Raw genomic sequence first — 19,293 nt, 5'->3', positions numbered from 1 at the left:
GACCCAAAGTGCCCAACTTCCGGATATCAAAATCATCCCTAGGATCTGAAGGCTCCAAGCATGCAGCTTCAGCTGCTTGTAGTTCTCTGGTTCCTGCCTTTTAGATTAACAGCAACACATGAGCTCCTTAACTTCTGGTTCCATGACACTTGGGATCCTCAACTTCCAGCTTCAAAGTGCTTCTCATTACATACTTCCCAGGTCCAGATTCTATGTCTCCACCAGGGGATTAAATCCTGAATGAGCCCGTTTCCTCAACCATATAATGACCATCAGACAGATCCAGGAAAGGGGGCAACAAATGCAGGGAGCTGCTTGCAACTGAGCCCCAAAGTGCACAGCTGCAAGGAGAGACCTCTTCCACCTTGTACCTCATCCCCACCCCCCACCCGCTCTCTGATGGGCCTGGTCTTGTACCAGATCTCTAGCTTGAGAAGTGGAACCTCACTTCAGAAACTTGTCTCATGCCAGTTTCTAACTCAAGGACACAATTCTGGGAGGGAGGAAAGAGCTGGGAAACCCCCAGGCCCTGATCAGCCTGATCTGGTTAACTCACTTGTCATTGGGTTTCATACTAGAGCTTAATCTTTATTTTCTCCTTTACCATTTGTCAGTAAAATTACAATTATTTCCAGAATCTCTTGCCTGGTTTTACTGCATCTGCATATCAATAGATGTCTCCAAGGGGTGCAGAATATTAGTCATCTGCATAGCAACAGGGAATTACAAGGGCCTGCCAGGGTTTATCTCAACCGGAGCGGCTGGGTGGAGATCTCTTCTCTCTTCTGCTGCAGCTGGGTCTGAGGAGAGATGGGATGATGGCTTGTAAGAAATAAACGGTTTCTTAAACCTCATTTCTCACTTTGTCTGATTGCAGTTTCAAAGATAGTTTGCCCTGGGATTTTCCCCCGTTACCCATTCAAAAATCACGCATGGAGAAATTAATAATGTTATTTCCATTACAAACAAGGACGGAAGATTTGATGGATTTTAAAAGTGAAGATACGGGGCAAATGCTGGGAGCTGTCTCCCAAACTAAAACCGTCTAGGGGTGCTGCCGTTAGCTGACCCTAGAGTCCTCTGGCACCCGCCCCCCGCAGCCAGGCCTGTATTCCACCTCCGCCGTGTCTGCACGGCAGTCGTGTGTCCCCAGGCCACAGTATCTCCTACATTTCCTCTCCTAGTTTTCCACCTTGCAGATTATTGTGGACTGATTGTTTTTGCCCCCCACCAATTCATACACTGAAGCCCTAAATGTGATGACCACCCCCGTGAGATGGTATTTGGTGAGGACACCTTCGGAAGATAATTAGATAAGGGTGGGGCCGTTGAGATGAGATTAATGTCTTAAGGGGAGACACAAGAGAGTTTGCTTTTTCTCTCTCTCCACACTCCAAAGGAGAGAAAAGGCCATGTGGGCGCAGAGTGAGATGACGGCCGTCCACAATACAGGAAGACAGCTCTCACCAGAAACCAAACCCTGTCACACCTTGACCTTGGACTCCCAGCCTCTAGAACTGTGAGAAAATCAATTTCTCTTCTTTAAGCCACCCAAACTATGATATTTTATTATGGCAGCCTGAGCTAATACACCAATCCTCAAGATTCCTGGACATGTGGATCATGTCTACCTGGTTCATTTTAGTTTCTTTCAGTTTAGCACCATGCCTTTCAAAAGAGTAAGCACCCATTAAATACTTGAAGAGTGAATGAATGAATTGGGGTAGGATGAAGAAGTCCCCTGAACGTCCTAGGACAGAGATCAGCAGACTACAGCCCATGCGCTGGGGTGGTAAGTCTGTTCCCCTCGGTTCCTGTCCCCACCGCAACAATGAACTGAAGGGCAGAGACACAGTCGTGAAGCAGAATGAAAGCTTCATTTGAATATACTCAAAGGGAAGAATGGGCTAGAGTCAAGGCAGATAAGGGCAGGTTTACTTGCGTATCTGCAGTAGGACAGAGAGAGTGAAGACTTATGCTTACAGCCTGGAAAATAGGATAGAACAGCACAGTGACAAAGACCCACGGGGAGAGACAGAGACAGTGTGATAAGTTGGGCAGTAAAGAGTCTCTTGAAAATACACAGGCGCAGAGAAGGACATGCAGGCAACCCCAGGGAGGAGGAGGGACACCCAACGGCTGGGCTTCGGTGTTAACGGCTTTCAGGAGTGGGTGATGGATCAGGGGTAGGCCTGCCAGGAAGTCTCATCTCAGGATTCCCTCTGATGATTGACAGTAGGTCACAGTCTTCAGCAAGTCCTCTAGGTGACTCTGTTGGACAAGCCTTCTGTTCCTCTCCGAGACAGTGGCCCCTCCCAAGCACTGGGAACACGTCACTTACGACTGCTTGCCGTGCCTTTAGATAAGCCATTGGCTGAATCTAACTTCCCAATTCTCTTTCAAAAGTGGAACCTTAGCCTTAAGACAAGTCTCTCCTTTTCTTATTATGCTAATCTCAGCATTTTTTAGGAAAATTCGTCATATGCTTGTCCCTTGTCTCTGCACTATCTCACCTGCATTAGGTCTTCAGGTCGGCTCAGATGCAGAGCCTGTGGACTGAACTCACATGGCAAAGGGCATGAGTCCGTCTAGCCCTCTGGCTTAATCTGATTAATCCCTGAGATCTCTTCATCCACTCATGTCTATCTGCCCGCCTCATACATGGGCCACACCTGGCTTACCACCCTTTTTTGTACAGCCCAGAACCTAAAAATAGTTTTCATTTTTAAATGGGTGGGACAAAAAAAAGTATGATATTTTGTGCCATGTGACCATTACATGAAATTAAAATTCAATGTCTATAAATAAAGTTTCATTAAAACATAGCCATGATCATTCATTTATGTGTATCCATAGAGTTTTCATGCTAGAGTGGCAGAATTGAGTTTTTACAGATATCTGGCCGTGACGGTTAATTTTACATAAACTTGACTGGGTCACAGGATGTCCAGATAGCTGATTAAACCTGATTTCTGGGTATATCTGTGAGGGTGTTTCCAGAAGAGGTTACCACTTGAATTGGTGGACTTATTAAAGCCGAGGACCTTCCCCAGTGTGGCTGGGCACAATCCAATCCACTGAGGGCCTGAATAGAATTCAAAAGTGGACGAAGGTTGAATTCACAGCCTCACTGAGCCGGGACTTCGATCTCCTGCCCTTGGTGCTCCTGGTTCTCAGGTCTTCAGACCCAGACTGAAATCTACACCATTAGTTCTTTGGCTCTCAGGCCTTCAAATTATAGCCCTGGTTTTCTTTAGTTTCCAGCTTATGAATGGCAAGCCGTGGGACTTCTCAGCCTCTATTATCAGGTGGGTCAATACCTCATGATAAATCTTTCCGTGTGTATGTGTGTGTGTGTGTGTGTTTATCTTTGGGTAAAATTGCAATATTTCCAGAATCTCTCACCCAGTCATAGTGCATCTCCATATCAATAGGTGTTTCCAAGGGGTGGAGAGAAGCAGTCCGTCTCTATATCAATAGGTGATTACAAGGGTAGGGGGAGCAAGGGTATAACTGGGCCAGAGAAGTTTGCTGGGGTCCCCTTTTTTGCAGGCAGGTAGTGAGAGACATAGGCAAGCAGAAGTGGGCGACTGCTTGTAAGCTTTGAACGGGTTTCTCCCACTTTATTTCTCCCTCTGACTGATTTCGGTTTCAAAGGTAATTTGCCCCTGGCTGTGAGAAATATGCCCCCCTGCTCCCAGAGTTACAGTGTCTTATTCATTCTATTTCCACTGGCACAAGAACAGACCCATAGATCAATGGAACAGAATAGAGAGCCCAGGGACAAAGCCACACACCTATGGTCAATTCATATATGATAAAGGAGCCATGAATATACAATGGGTAAGATAGTCTCTTCAATAACTGGTGCTGGGAAAAATGGCAAGCTACATGCAAGAGAATGTATTACTGTCTAACTCCATACACAAAAGTAAACTCAAAATGGATTAAAGACCTTAACATAAGATGGAATCATGTGAAACCATGTATGAAGATGTCATGAAACCATAAAACTCTTAGAAGAAAACACAGGCAAAAATCTCTTGAATATAAACAAAAGCAATTTTTTTCTGGACACATCTCCTCCGGCAAGGGAAACAAAGTAAAAAATGAGCAAGCAGCACTATATGAAACTGAAAATCTCTGTACAGCAGGACAATATCCATGGAACAAAAGGCAACCTAGAGTATGGAAGAATATGTTTGTAAATGATTTATCTGATAAGGGGTTAATATAAAACATACATAAGGAACTCACATGACTCAACACCCAAAAAGAAAATAACCCAATTAAAAAATGGGTGGAGGACCTGAATAGACATTTCTTTAAAGAATACAGATGGCCAAAAGGCACAAGAAAAGGTGCTCCACTCTGCTAATCATCAAGGAAATGCAAATCAAAACCACAACAAGATATCACTTCACACCAGTTAGAATGACCACTATCCAAAAGACAGAAATAACAAGTTATTTGAGGATGTAGAGAGAAATGGGAACCCTCTGACTTTGTTGGTGGGAATATAAATTGGGGTGATACTGTGGAAAGCAGTATGGAGGTTCCTCAAAAAACTAAGAATAGAAATACCATATGACTATGACCCAGTGATTTCATTTCTAGGAATTTACCCAAAGAAAACAAAATACCTGATTTGAAAAGATATATATATATATATATGCACCCAAAGATGTACTGCACCCAAAGCAATGAATGCCTCGCTCTTTATAATAGGAACAAGATATGGAAGCAACCAAAGTGTCCATCAGTAGATGAGTGGATACAGAAGATGTGGTACATATAATACAGTGGAATCTTATTCAGCCACAAAAAAGAAATCCTGCCATTTACAACATGGATGGACCCAGGCGGTATTATGCTAAGTGAAACAAGGCAGGCAAAGAAAAAGAAAAATCATATGATTTCACTTATTTGTAGAATCTAAAAACAAACCCAAACAGAATGAACAAAACAGCAGTAGACTCATAGACACGGAGAAGTGGCAGGTGGTTATCGTGGGGGAGGGGCTGGAGTGAGCATGGCTGCGGGAAATGTGAGAGTGATAAAAAGGCATGAAGATTCTCCATCATAATATGAGTTTGGCACAGGGTGGTGGCACGGCAGGGAGAACAGCCCAGGATTCTGTGACACCTTCCTGTGCTGACAGACAGTAACTGCAGCAGTTGTGGTGAGGATTTAATCGTGTGCATAACTGTTGACCGCTGTGTTGTATACTTGGAACCAATATGATTGTATATCAACTATACTTCAATAGAAAATAAAAATAAAAAAGTAAAAGGAGTGGGGATATAGAGCCATATTAACATGCAAATGAAAAATAGAAACAAATCTCATTTTCCTACATTTTCTAATCCCTAAATCACAGAAAATAAGAGCAATTAAATGTACAAAAAAATGATCTGTTTCAAAATTGTATCCTGATCCCTCTGCTTCAAGGTTTGTGAAATGTCGCTTTAGGCACGGAGCCATAAAAGAGGGCGGGTGGGAAATTAAGGAAAGGTCAGCAATGTGATCTATTGTTAATCGCCTAGGATGGAAAGGAAGGAGTATTGAATTCTTTTTTCCCCTATCCTTTCCATCCCCAATATGAGTTATTTATTCCAAGAGTAAGAAGCTCAGTATAATTTCTGGTGTTTGAGATGGGTAACTTCACATGCTTATCTCCATTCAAGAAGCTTATAAATATTGCGCTTCTGGAAATTATTCAGAACCGAACAGAAGAGAAAATGTTTTGTTTTTCTTGAACAAGAGTGCAAAATCCATGGAAGACATGCCAGAAAGAGAGACACTGATGCATCTTTAAACACCCGAGACACCAAATATTTTGGTGACAGTAAAAAGTAAATTGACATAAAGTGATGGATTTGCCTGATCCTTTGCCCATAGTGAGTAGAAATAGTTGATCACACTACTTGAATTAATGAATTTTAGAAAACTGCATTGGCTCTCTGATGCCATTATTCTATTTCTCTCACAGAAAGTACATGTTTCTCTTCCTCACTGTGTGTGTAATATCGGCAGGGGGAGCGGGATGGTGAATATGTGTGATGCAAATATGTTTAATATGAGGCAGATTTTCATGGCTGTACAATAGGTGTAGTAGACAGAATAATGACCCCCCACAAAAATGTCCACATCCTAATCTCTGGAAACTGAATATATTACTTACATGGAGAAAATGGATTTTGAAAATATAATTAAGTGAAGGATCTTGAGATGGGAAAATTATCCTACATTACCTAAGTGAGCCAATGAAGTAACTAGGATCTTTGTAAGGGAAAGAAGGAGGCAGGAGAATCAAAGATGGGGAAGGAGACATAATAACAAGCTGAGGGAGGAAGGGAGGGAGGGAGGGAGGGAAGGGAGGAAGACGTATGCAGGGCTCCTGGATCGTAAGGAAATACCTGGGTGTTAATATGTAGATAGGATGCTTAATAATAAAACAATAACTGGGGCAGAGTTATCTTGAAATTCCCAAGAGAAAGAGGCATCATAAATGAATCATAGCTTATTCTAATATTTTACCCCCATCATACTCAGACAGTTCATTCATTCCTCCAATCATTTGTTCAGTACGTGGTCCCGGAGCTCTTAGTGAGTGTTAGACACTGGAGACAGACTGGTGAGCATGACAGTTCCTGCCCTTTCTGGTGCTGAAGTTTGTTCCTTCATTAATTTAATAAATGAAGCAGTGTTTATGTATTGAGTATTTCCATGCGCCTGGCACTGTGTGATGTGTTGAGGATACAACAGGGGAGAAAAGCAGTGTGCTGCCTGCTGGAGCTGTAATCTAGAGAAAAGACAGACATTAATCAAATAGTGAAAACCAAGAGTCAAATTCCTCCGAAGAGTGCTCTGCGGGAAAGATACGGGAGCTCTGGAGTGAAGAACCAGAGCGTCTGACCCAATACGGGAAGGCTTCCTGGAGGAGCTGATGTATGAGCTGACATCTGAAGGACTGTATAGTTCTGGGTCAGAACAAAAGAGTGCTTCAAGGAAAGGGACTACATGCAAAGTTTTTGTCCCAAAGAGGCGCAGTGAAATTTAAAATGGAAAGAAATCTGATGTGGCTGGAATAACAGTGAGTATGTGGTAGGTAAAGCTGGAGGTAAGCAGGAGAAAACCAAAGCAAATTCTCACTGATTCATGGATTTTGATTTGACCCCATATTGTAATGGGCTTAACAAAAGAATGCCATGATTTTAAATGTGCCTTGAAAACACCCCTCTGGCTTCCGTGTGAAGGGTGCAGTGGGAGGTGACAAAGAGTAGAAAGGGGCAATCTTTCTACTTAAAATCTTCAGATATCGCAGTGGTCCAGGCAAGTGAGGATGGTGGCTTGGCTAAAGAAGAGGGAATGGAGATGGAGCTAGCTATGCCTACTGCTCTTAACAACAGGATTGTATAATGGATAGGGTGGGGTGGGAAATAAGCTAATGGCTGAGAGTCTTTCAGGTTCCAAAAGTGTGCCACAGGACAGACACAGAGCCATTCAGACAGAGGAAGATACCATTGGAAAGAATTGGATTAGGGTAAGGATTTCACACGTCTTACACTGCAGGACTGAGTTGAAGGTGTCTTTGAGATACCAAAGATGACGGTAAGTACCTGAAGAGACTCCCCCAGCTCTTAGAGGAGAGGACGGAGCTAGAGGAACATACGTGGCCATCATGTGCATTTAGATGGTGACTGAATCTAAGGAATGGGTGCTACTATCTGGGAGAAGAGAACTTAATGAGAATTGAAGTGGTTCTAGAACTGATCCATTGGTTAGAGCTATAAAGAAGACAAAGGGAAAAGCTAGAGAGAATGCAGGAAACCCATGGCAGGGGATCTAAGTAGACTCTGGAAGGGATAAGGATCGTGCTTCCTGAGAAGGGAGTGATGAGGCTTCTGGGGGGACTCCTAGGGACACACAGATCTGTAGGTCGGAGAGATATGTTTTGGGTGGAACGATCATGGAGAGAAGCCATGTGTGCCTGGGCTGATGGGGTGAGTTTAAGGCAAGGAAATGGAGACAGAGAGAAAAGTCGACTCTTGCTGGTCGCTAGAAGGGGGTCAATAGTACATGTTTTTAAGGTAGAAGAGAACCAAAGATATTTCCATGTTTAAGGGGAAAAATACTGTTGAGACGGTGAGGATAGAAGGAATGAGGAGGGAAAGAGACAGACAAAGAGTGTGTGAACAATAACTTAAGGATAATTAATATGGGATGAATTATGGGACCCAAAGTGCAGGCGGAAGCCCTGCCCTCAGAGAGGAGACAGGAATGTGTGTCAGTGGTGCAGGCGTGCAGCGAGGACGCGCGCTGACGTTTGGTCAGAACATGGATGGCTGGGAGTTCACAAAGTATCACCATGCTGGCTTTGGTTTTCTCTGTGAAATAGGAGGTGAGAACCCCTGCTGAGAACGGGGAAGGAGACAGAAGCTTCGGTGAGTGGCGCAACTAGTGCTCATGGAGGTTGGGTGAACGAGGAAATGAGGTAAATGCAGGACTTCCTGGCAGCTAAGAGGCCCCTTTAAATGGGAAGGAAAACTCCAGTGATGTAATGGGAGAGGTGAGAAAACGCAGGTAAAGAACTTTGTTAAGTCTAAACCAGTGTAGACTCTTGGCAGTCATGGCCGTGAGTTCTCCGGTGCCATTTCTGCCTCCTTCCTGGGTTTGCAGTGGGTAGAGGGTGCTGAAAACAACAGGTACTCTTGTTAAGGTCTAAAATGCCACCTAACCCTTATTTCTGCTTAATTCATAAGTAGGTACATCATTTCCCTCCATGTCTGCCTTTCTGAGGGGTGCTCAGTGACTGAGACAGAGGTGGGTGTGTAGAGAAGGGACAGACGGCGTGGCTCCAAGTAGGCTGTGCGTCACTGCCTCAGATCACTGAGTCTTGCTTAGTTGGCCATGCCTGGCACATAACAGGTCCAATGAGAATGTTGATATGTGAGAGTCAGGATGAACACAGTTGGCTAAAGAGGAGCAAAGTATCTTTTTCAAACAAATTTGAAACTGAGACCACGGCTAACTGTTAATGAGTCAAGGCGTGAACCGAGTGAGAGCCAGCCTAGGGCACCATCTGCTGCGTACCCAGGCTGCCCAGTGTGAGGGCACGAGCTGCTTAGGCAGATCAGTTACTGAAGTGCTCTGGGAGCCATGCATGATCTTACCGTGCTGGGTTTAGAGGCATCAGATACGGCCCTGCTGGAGAGCGTGTACATCTCAGACTCAGCTTTGGTTTTCCTGAAGCTTTTGAACCATTTTCTGTATTGATCCCAGACCTGCAGAGGCATAATATGTTCCGGATCAGCTCACTGAGAGGGGTGAGGATGGGAAGAGCCTTGAGTGGGAGTTGGACAGCGGTACCTGCTGGCGGAGGAGGCAGTACACCAGGAAGATGAAGGCGCCCTGCAGGCTGTTGATGATGGTGAAGAGGTAGGCCATGACGTGGGCAGCTGCCCCCACCTGCAGGAGGCCCAGGCACCACGTGCATCCCAAGATGAAGAGCTGAGCTGTGGCTTTAAATGTCAGCATCCTGGGTAGGAGGAGAAACAAGGATCGTGATGCCCCCAGAGCAACACAGTCAAGGCCATTCTCATCTCCACTCCAAGGACGATCCTGCCTCTCCTGGTGGTGATGAGTTCTTGGACTGAATTGTGATCAGCTTTAATCTTTACTGACACTAGAATATTGCCCACAATAGAAATGCAACTCAGGTCCAGGACAGCACTTTGATTTGGAATGAGGAGGAGAGTGATACTTCATAAGGTAAGTTTCAAAATTTTAATGATGTTCTGCAGAGATGCCTAATTTCATTCAATGAGTGTTATGAGGAGGTAGTATACATCAGGCTCCGTGCCAGGTCCTGGACATTAAAAATAACAAAGGTAAGATTTGTATTCTCATTTGGAAAGGATTATGACAGGAACACAAAAAAGCATTAAATTTGCACAAGGACCGCCCAGGCCTTCTAGTCCTACAGCGTGGAGAATATCGCCGGTAATTCCGTAACATCTTCCCATGTTGACAGATAGTAACTGCACTAGAGGGGGTGAGCATTTAATAAATACTGTGGCTAACTGTTGAACATGGTGTTGTACACTTGAAACCAATATAAGATTGTGTATCAGTGATACTTCAATTTAAAAAATAAAATAAAAGATTTGATGTTGACTAGGATTTTTTTCTACAGAGAAAAAATTGAAGAGGAGTGAGAAGGTGAAATAAGGGTGGGCTAGAAAGTGCAGGCTGGGTTGTAGGAGCTGTGACAGATTTCTCTGAGTGCTTCATGGGAACACAAAATGCTCTTTGCAGTTTTGTCATAGCACTGCTGACAAAAGTCCACAGAATGTTTATTAACTAATGACAACTCTTCCTCTTGCCACAGGAGTGAGAAGGTGGGAGTAGAGATGGACAGGCAGTTTGGCCAGGGTGTCAGCAGAAGACCACTGAACCTGAGCTGGCTGCCAGGGAAGGGGAGCTGCACCTGTGCACTCTGGGTTCTATCAGATGACCTGAGGGGACATTACGGGCTGCTGCAGCACCTGGCTTTGTTTTGGAGACCACCCGTCATCACCCTCTTCCCCATTTTACCTCATGTTCTGGATGGTGGACATGTCACTGGTGAGGGTAGAGAGTTTTCTTTTCAAAATCCAGAGGGTCATCAGAAAGAAAGCTAAATTGACCTTCAGGAAACCACAGAAGGTTTACTGATTAAAATTTCAATCTGGTTTCTGTATCCTAGCCTGTCCAACATCAATTCCACACTTAAGTGCTTTTCAAATTTCGTAACAGTGTTAAGAGTTTTTAGTTTAGGAGCAGTCTTAGAAAACCAAACAAAACCTATGACAACCCAAGGATATTGCTGCTTCTGTCATTTGCTCTTCTAATGACCCTCAGCGAAGCATTCAGGATGCCCTGATGTCATCACTCACAGAGAAGATGGCACAAACTGGTCCAAGGAAGCTCCATATAAATCTCTTGTCTGAGCAGAGCCAGCAACTGAGTAAAAGTGAGGGGAAAAAAAGCATTGGTCCTTAGGAATATGGAACAATTATGTAAATTCATTCATCCACTCATTCATCAACAAATATTGAGTGTCTATTCTGCAACAGGCTCTGAGGTTGGCTCTGAAGATGCACTTATAAAGGAAGTAAACATGGTCTTAAACAATACCAGCAAAAACAATAAAAGATGAAAGAATAAATTTAACAAAAGGAGTGCAAGAACTTGTACACTGAAAATTATGAAACACTGTTGAAAAAAATCAAAGATCTAAATAAATAGAAAGACAAACCATTAATGGATCATTGTTAAGTTGGCAGTACCCCTCAGATCCACAGAGTCAATGTAATTCCTATCAAAATTCTACTTCAAGTTTTTGTTTTATTTTGCGTTCTTTTGTTTGTTTTTTGGTGCAGAAATCAACAAGCTGATCTTAAAATCATCAAAACAATCTTGAAAATTAAGAACCGAATTGGAGGGTTCATACTTCACCATTTCCAAACTGTCTACAAGTACAGTAATCAAAATAATGTGTTACTGGCATAAGGACAGACATATTAATGGAATAGAACTGAGAGTCCAGAAATAAACTCATACATCTATGGTCAACTGATTTTCAACAAAAATACTAAGACAATTCAATGGGAGAGAAAATTGTTTTCAACAAATCGTGCTGGGAAAACTGGGTATCCAAATACAAAAGAATGAAGTTAAACTCCTTACCTCACAGCATACACAAAAATGAACTCAACAGCTATCATAGACATAATTGTAATAACTAGACCTATAAAACTTTCAGAAGAAAAAAAGTAGAATAAAGGACTTTGTATCCTTGGGCTAGTCAGTGGTTTCTTAAATATGATATCCTAAGCACTAGTAACAAAAGAAAAAATAGATAAAGTGGACTTCATCACAATTAAAAACTTGTCTTCTTTAAAGGATATTAACCAAGAAAATCAAAAGACACAGATTGGTAGAAAATATTTGCAAATCGTATACTGATAAAACACTAGTACCTAGAATATACTAAGAACACCTACAATTCAACAATAAAAAGACAAATAACCCAATTTTTAAATGGACAAAAGATCTGAAGAGGCATTTCTCCAAAAAATAAAAATAAAAAGATTTGAATGGGCATTTCTCTGAAGAAGATATGCAAATAGTCAATAAGCACATGAAAAGATGCTCAACATTACTAGTCATTATGGAAATGAAAATCTAAATTACAATGAAATATCACTTCACACTCATTAGGATGGCGGTAACAAAAAAGACATTGACAAGTGTTAGATTAGAGAAATCGGAACCCTCATGCCTTGCTGGTTGAAATATAAAATGGTACAGACACTTTGGAAAACAGGTGGCAGTTTGTCAAACTGCTAAATAGAGATTTGTCATATATCTCAGCAATTCTCCTTGTAGATATATACCCAAAACAAATAAAAACATGTCCATGCAAAAACTTCTACATGTGTGTTTATAGCAGGATCATCCATAATAGCAAAAAAAATTGGAAACAATCTAATTGTCTATCAAATGATAGATAAACAAAAATGGTATATCCATATAATGGAATGTTATGTATAGAACACCACCACCACTAGTAACAATAACACCAACAAAAAATGAAGTCATGACACCTGCTACACCATGAACGAACCTTGAAAACATCATGCTAAGTGAAAGAATCCAATCACAGAAGGCCACATACAAAATTTCATTTATGTCAAATATCCAGAATAGACAGATAATTAGAGACAGGAAGTAGCCGAGTGGACATCGGGAGTTGGGACAGAGGCGTACGTAGCAGGAACGGGGAGTGAATGTTCCTGTGTACAAGGTTTCTTTTTGGAAGTTGAAAACCTTCAAAATCAGATTGTGCTGATGGCTATGTGATTCCGGTTATTCTGAAAAATGCTGATCTGTCTACTTTCAAAGGGTGAATTTTATGGTATGTGAAATATATTTCAATAAAATGTAAATACAATTCAACCTAATATTAAAAGGTGCAAATAGAAGAGAGCAAACTATGGAACATGTCTCCCTGGATTTGGGTCCCAGCTCAGTCACTTATTAGCTGTGCACCTTTGGGCATTTACTTAAACTCTGTGTGCCTCAGTTAACTCATCTGTAAGATGGAACAAATGACGGTATCTGCATCATAGTATCGGTGTAAGGATGCATTGTATTAACACATATAAAAGTGTTTAGAAAAGTGCACAGCACGAAGTAAGCACCTTTGTAAATCTTAACTATGGTACAATATATTATTTTGATTATTTAAATCAGCTCCACTTGTCCAAATGAAAAACTAAAACATCCTACAGGATTTAGGGAAAGAAGTAGGTTAGATTCCAAAAATTAAAATCCTAAGCACTTCGTTTGATTTCATCTCTGCTATTTCAAGGACAGAGCTTTAAAGACATTCTGTGTAAATACTATTATAATTTCCCAACAGAAATATGTCCTAGTGGGTATTACTTACTGTCTCTCCAGATTATGCTGTAGCATAATAAAAAAAATACTTTGGTTCAAGTGGTGATCAAGCTGGAGAAGATAAAGACAGTGGGGATTTGCATTTACCGGGTGGGTGTTCCATAAAGGTGCGGCCTGGATGCTGCAGAAATGGCCACGATCACAGCCGGGACCCCGTAGCCCACAGGGAACACAAGCCACTTCATGAAGCTGCTCACGCTGGAGTAGCTGACCACCGTCAGGTTGCGTGCCATGAGGAAGAGGTGCAGACCCGCCAGCAGCATCCAGGTGAAGGAGGCCAGGTAGAGATAGTGTAAGGCCCCCGCGATGATGGCGCACAGCACCTGGGGGAGGAGTAAGGGCTCACCAGGAGGGACTGGCAGGGTGGAGTCTGTTCCCTGGGCTTCCATACCTTACCATCGGGGAGAACTCTGATACGCATGAAGGAGTTGTCAGAGTGGGTGGGTCTGCAGGTTGCGTGCTCGGTGTGAAAGTGGCTACTCACTCCACCGACCTCCGCCAGGACCCACTGTATTAAGGCACCCAGTGCAGCATGGAGACAGTGTCAGTACCTTGGTCTCAGTCTGGTCAATGGCCGTGAGGAAGAGCAGGTGGGCCAGGAAGAGGCAGAGGGAGAGATGCAGGTGCAGGGAGGTGCTGGTGCTCTGGATGGCTTTGCACAGCAGGAAGGTGAGGGCCGCCAGGAAGAGGCACAGCAGAGACAGGCTCAGCCCCGCATAGGTGATCACAGTCAGCACGGGATCCTCCTCCTGCGACCCAGCGAAGAGCTCATGGTCACACTGTCCTGCTCTGGGGTAATTACCCTTCCACCATTTTATGTGTACTTTTAGGTACAGGAAAACCAGGACTGGAGGAGCCAGGAAAATGTGACGCAGGCTTCTCCAGATGGAGAATATCAGCATTTTACAGGATTCTGAGTCGATCAGTTCAGATCCTGCAAGAATTGAGGAGTAGCAGAGTCCTTGCTCCGGACCAAGCCCTGAAATGCACAAGGGCTAGTTGTCCTTTAGAGGTCACCAAAGTGGGCCTTTGGTGTACATCATCCACAGGAAGCAACCAGTTCACCTGGACAGGGGAGGAGGCAAACATGGCTCCTGACCCACCTGTACTCAATGGGTCACTGGCCCCCTGTGACCTCTGCCATCACCGCATCTTCCTACCTACGCCCCTGAGCACCCCTGTCCTGCAGAGCACTGTGGTGAGCAGAATTGTAACATGGCCATGATCGAAGGTGTCCACACACCATCTCCCAGGTTTGGATGCTGCTGTAAAGGGATTTTGCAGATGAAATGAGGTCCTACCTCAACTGACTTTAAGAGCGCAAGTTTACCCTGGGTGGGTCTGACTTAATCAGGCAAGCCCTTAAAAAATGAGCTCTTCTGGAGAAAAAGTTTCAAAGCTTGAGAAAGTTTTGATGTGATGGAGTTTCTGCTGCTGGCCTCCAGAAAGGAACACTGACACCTTGTGAGGTGGCCTGTGAGGGTGCCATGTGACGAGGAATACAGGTACCCCCTAGGAGCTGAGCATGGTCCCCTGCTGACAGGCGGCAGAGAGTGGGACATAGTCCTACAACTGCAAGGAACTGAATTCTGCCAACAACCAGGGAGCTTAGAGGACCCCAAGCCTCAGGCAAGATGGTCACCCTGTCTGACACAATGATTTCAGCCTCGTAAGACCCTGAGCAGACATCCAGCTATGCCATGCCAGACTGCTGACCTGCAGAAAACGGGAGATAATGAGTTGTGCTTTTTAAAAGCTGCTGCATGTGTGGGAACTTGTTACAGAAAAGTAGACACTGAATGCAGCCCCTCAGGGCTCTCACCTGCTCATCGTAGTGGGCCATGAGGACGGCAAAGCTGCTGAGGTGGGTGCACTGGCAGGTGGTATTGGTGTCGCTGGTGCCCACTACCCTGCAGCCTCTCGTGGCCCACTGACCACATCCATCCTCACCATGCTCCCAGAACACACAGAACACCTTCTGCCTTGGCCCAGGGGTCAGTGCCTGTAGGAGCAGGTGCAGGTGGGAGCTGGTGGTTATGGTGTTCATAAATGCTGACCCAGAGCTGGCATGGGAAGGGTTGTCCTGGGGAGATGATGCATTCTGGGGGAGCCCCCCTGAACCCCAAGGCAGAGTAAGTCAGGAAGGCTGTGCCCAGGGCTCAGGATCCTTCCACACTCATGGCTCCATCCCACCAAGACTCACATGCTTGAAGATGAAGGTGACTGGGGAGCTGAGGTTCTGGGTGTCAGTTTTGCTCATAAAAGCAGAGGTGACATCCGTGAGCAGGATGGGGGGGACCCCCAGCCGCAAACCCTTGTGTGTCTCATTCAGAACTGCCTGCTTCTCTGGTTCTGGGGCCAGCGGGGCGCCAGCCACCAACTTGCCCATTCCTGGAATGGAGGCCAGGCCCACCACGGAAGGATCTGCCAGACAAGGCCAATATTGTTATCTTGGGGTCCCAGTAGGGCCCCTCACTATACTCCACACTGTCTTTCAAGCTCTCATTCTCTGTCACATCCTTGGGCATCTTGTCCCAGCATAAAGCCTCAGTGACCTTCTCCCCGTCTCCACCATTACCTGAGTCACCAGATTCATGTACCAGATCCCAGTTTAGCTGCATCTCTGCCCGATTCTGACGCAAGGCTGCATTCCTGTGTCCTTGCTCCTGCACCTCCAGGGTCAATTCTATGGAGTCGTAGGAGTTACACAGGGGAGGGAGGTTAGTGGTTGCCGGGGCTGGAGGAGGGGGAAGGGGAGTGACTGCTCAGTGGATGCAGGGTTTACTTTTGAGGTAATGAAAACAAATGAAGAGCAACATACATAAGAGAAGGTCATGTATTGATCAGTTGATGAAAACAGCCAGAGGCTCTCTGGAACCTAACTCTGTATCTGCCCCAGGGGAAGTGGCTCAGTATTCACCAACTCACTGTTCACAGGGCCTTTACAGCAAATAATGAGAATCAACTATCTGTTCTTATAAAGGAACAAAAGTTTAATGAAACAGAATAAAGAATGTGGTAATAGATCCTATATGTATGTATATGTATATGTGTGTGTGTGTATGTATAGATATATGTGTGTGTATTTAATTTATGATAAAGGCCAATCTTAATGAGTGTAGAAAGGGTTCAGTAAATGATATTGGGGCAAGTGGCCATCTATTTGGAAGAAAATAAAGTTTGATCCCTACCTTTCAGTACACATTGAAATAAATTCTCGATGAATTAAAGATATAAATGGGTAAGACAGAATTTTAAAAATAATTATCAGAAAATATCTGATGATTTTTACAATTTTGGAAGCAAGAAAGGCTTCCTAAGCAAGACACAAATCAAGATGCCATAAAGAAAAAATGGACAGATCCAACTAATAATTGCATATAAAAAGCACAGAATTAATATCTCTATTGTACTACTATTTGAGCAAAAGTTTTAAATGGGCAAAGAATACGAACACATACTTCACGGAAAAGTAAATCTAAGTAGCCTTAAAACATATCAAAAGATCAAAAGACATCCAACTCCACTAATAACCAAAGAAATGCAGCTTACGGTGAGATAACGTTCTTCAGTTTTCTACCTCGCAAAACAATGATAATATCCAGTGTTGGTCAACACATGCTGTTGATGAAGGCATACATTGGTATGTTTATGAAGACAATTTGGTAGTACTCACTAAAATTTTAAATGTGCCTACCCTTCGACATATATGTATATACACACATACACACAAAGATACATGTACAGGAAGGTCTCAGGTGCATTTTTTATAATAGCAGAAAAAAACACCCAGAAACCTAGAAACTGTTAAATTATGGAATATTCATAGAAAGCAGTAATTTCAAATCTGAAAAATGTGTATACTGGGTTGAATAGTGTACCCCCCATATTCAAGTCCTCCTGGAACCTCAGAATGTGACCATATTTGGGAACAGGGTTTTGGAGGATGTAACTAAGACGAGGACATACTGAAGTAGAGGAGGCTCTAAATCCAATTAAACGGTCTTGTGAGAAGAGGAGAGAACACACACAGACAGCACGGGGCCGCGCTCCCTCAGCTGGGAAACGCCGAGGACCAGAAGCTGGAAGAGGCAAAGAAGGATTCTTCCCTAGAGCCTCCAAGAAGGAATTCAGCCCTACTAGCACCTCGATTTTGGACTTCTAGCCTCTAGAACTGTGAGAGAATGAATTTGTTGTTTTAAGCCATCCAACTTAGGTACTTTGTTACAACAGCCTTAGAAACTAGTACGATATATCTAGCCAAAAATAGGTACACAAGCCCTTGTGTGTGTGTGTGAACCAAAAGAGCATTTTATATTTATATATTAATTATATCTATCTGTATAGCTATGGAAAATTTTAGGATACATGTCAAATTATTACCAGTGGTTGCTTGAGTGGAGAAGCCAGGAGAGAAGTGAGCAATTTTACTTTTTTAAAAATGTATTTTAAAAAAAAGGAAAACAAATGAAGGTAATGATTACACTGTGAATGTACTAAATACCACTGACTTGGACACTTTGGTTAGAATGGTGAATGTCATGTTACATGAATTTTATTTCAATAAAGTAAATCATACTTAAAAATCAAATAATATTAAATTGACATTCTTCCAAATTTAATAAATTGTTTTCTTTTAATGCTCTTCTATTTTACCTTATGTTCTTTATTATAATTATTTCATATGCTGAAAATTCATACTAAAATGAAAATACATGTGATTTACCATTTTGTTCATTTCTTTTTAACCTTTTGTTTACAAGAATAACCCCAAGACACAAGGGCAGTCACTGGGCTCCAGTGAGGCTGGGGAGGAATGAGGAGGGAACAGCCAGAGCAGGGCCTGGGGGCAGACCTGGGCACTTACCTGTGCCTGCAGACGCACTGATGGTCAAATTGAACCCACTGGGCAGGGCCTCACTCAGCCCTCTCAGGACGTTCTCCAGGCCAAAAAGCAGGTCAGTGGCCACACGGCACTTCTCTGAGTGGGGCAGGGCGTCCAAGTCTCCCGGGATCGCCAACAGTTCATCCACCCCTTGTATGAGGCCCTGGGGGCATAGGGACACGGAGCCATGGGCCATGGGCCAGAGGGGCTGTATGGAGACGCTGCCCACACAGCCCCAGAGAGCAGACCCTAGAGACGCTGTGGGGGAGAAAGGTGGCACTGGCTGGGGTTCCTGGGTCTTTGCCCCTGGAATCCAGCATGCAGGGTCAACACTGTTCATCAATGCCAAGGATGACACAAATCCAATGTCCAGGAACAGCAAGACGAAGGGTCATTCGTAGGTGTTAGCAATGAGGAAAAATACATGTATGTCCAGTCTTCCCACATGCCCTGGGAGAGGCAGGCCTCAGAGAGGGTGCCATTGTGTTGGGGCCTGTCTCCTCCTAGACCAAAGCTTTACCAGGCCACAGTGGGATGCTTCCTTCTCGCCTCCCCCAGTTCCTCCCTTACCTGGATGGTGTCCTTGGCTGAGACGACCATGAAATTTCTGCTGAGATTCTGGATCCTTTCAAAGAAGTGTAAGAGACTCTGTGAAGAGCAGAGAGGAGGGGGTCAGAGTGCCACGGAGGTGAGTGGGGGACTTGGGGGAAATGGGGGTACAGAGAAGGATGCACGGAGGGGTTTCCTGACTCCTCATCCCTGCTGGGGCCACTCACCTCGCTCTTGATACCAGAGGGCATGGTCCAGGCGGGGAAGGACATCTCTGCAGAGACAGAGTGGATCTTCGTTAGGTGGGAGGGTATCTGCGTGTGTGCTGGGGGTGAGGCCTGGGGCCAGGC

The 19,293-nt window shown here is 44.0% G+C and overlaps 1 protein-coding gene across 6 annotated transcripts in view; it reads right to left on the bottom strand.

Moving 5' to 3' along the window:
• Positions 1–567: 567 nt before the first annotated feature.
• Positions 568–19,293, bottom strand: part of LOC118909585 (adhesion G protein-coupled receptor E2) — a 29,910-nt gene continuing 11,184 nt past the window's right edge. For 3 of the 6 annotated variants that reach the window (XM_057490211.1, XM_057490207.1, XM_057490210.1), the window contains 13 exons: positions 19,171–19,217; positions 18,965–19,042; positions 18,377–18,557; positions 16,088–16,195; positions 15,713–15,933; positions 15,332–15,511; positions 14,061–14,258; positions 13,597–13,832; positions 10,941–11,007; positions 10,600–10,691; positions 9,373–9,541; positions 9,177–9,287; positions 568–800 (listed from right to left, as the gene is read on the bottom strand). In XM_057490211.1, coding sequence (XP_057346194.1) covers positions 744–800; positions 9,177–9,287; positions 9,373–9,541; positions 10,600–10,691; positions 10,941–11,007; positions 13,597–13,832; positions 14,061–14,258; positions 15,332–15,511; positions 15,713–15,933; positions 16,088–16,195; positions 18,377–18,557; positions 18,965–19,042; positions 19,171–19,217 — 1,745 coding nt within the window. In that variant the 3' untranslated portion in view covers positions 568–743. Of the gene's footprint in view, positions 801–9,096; positions 9,288–9,372; positions 9,542–10,599; positions 10,692–10,940; positions 11,008–13,596; positions 13,833–14,060; positions 14,259–15,331; positions 15,512–15,712; positions 15,934–16,087; positions 16,196–18,376; positions 18,558–18,964; positions 19,043–19,170; positions 19,218–19,293 lie in introns of those variants that run through there. The other 3 variants (XM_057490208.1, XM_057490209.1, XM_036880221.2) reach the window with 3 other exon arrangements.

The sequence above is a fragment of the Manis pentadactyla genome, chromosome 12 (assembly GCF_030020395.1).
Source record: "Manis pentadactyla isolate mManPen7 chromosome 12, mManPen7.hap1, whole genome shotgun sequence".
Lineage (NCBI taxonomy): Eukaryota > Metazoa > Chordata > Mammalia > Pholidota > Manidae > Manis > Manis pentadactyla.
The sequence above is the reverse complement of the archived record's forward strand: the minus strand, read 5'-3'. Positions and strand labels throughout refer to the sequence as shown.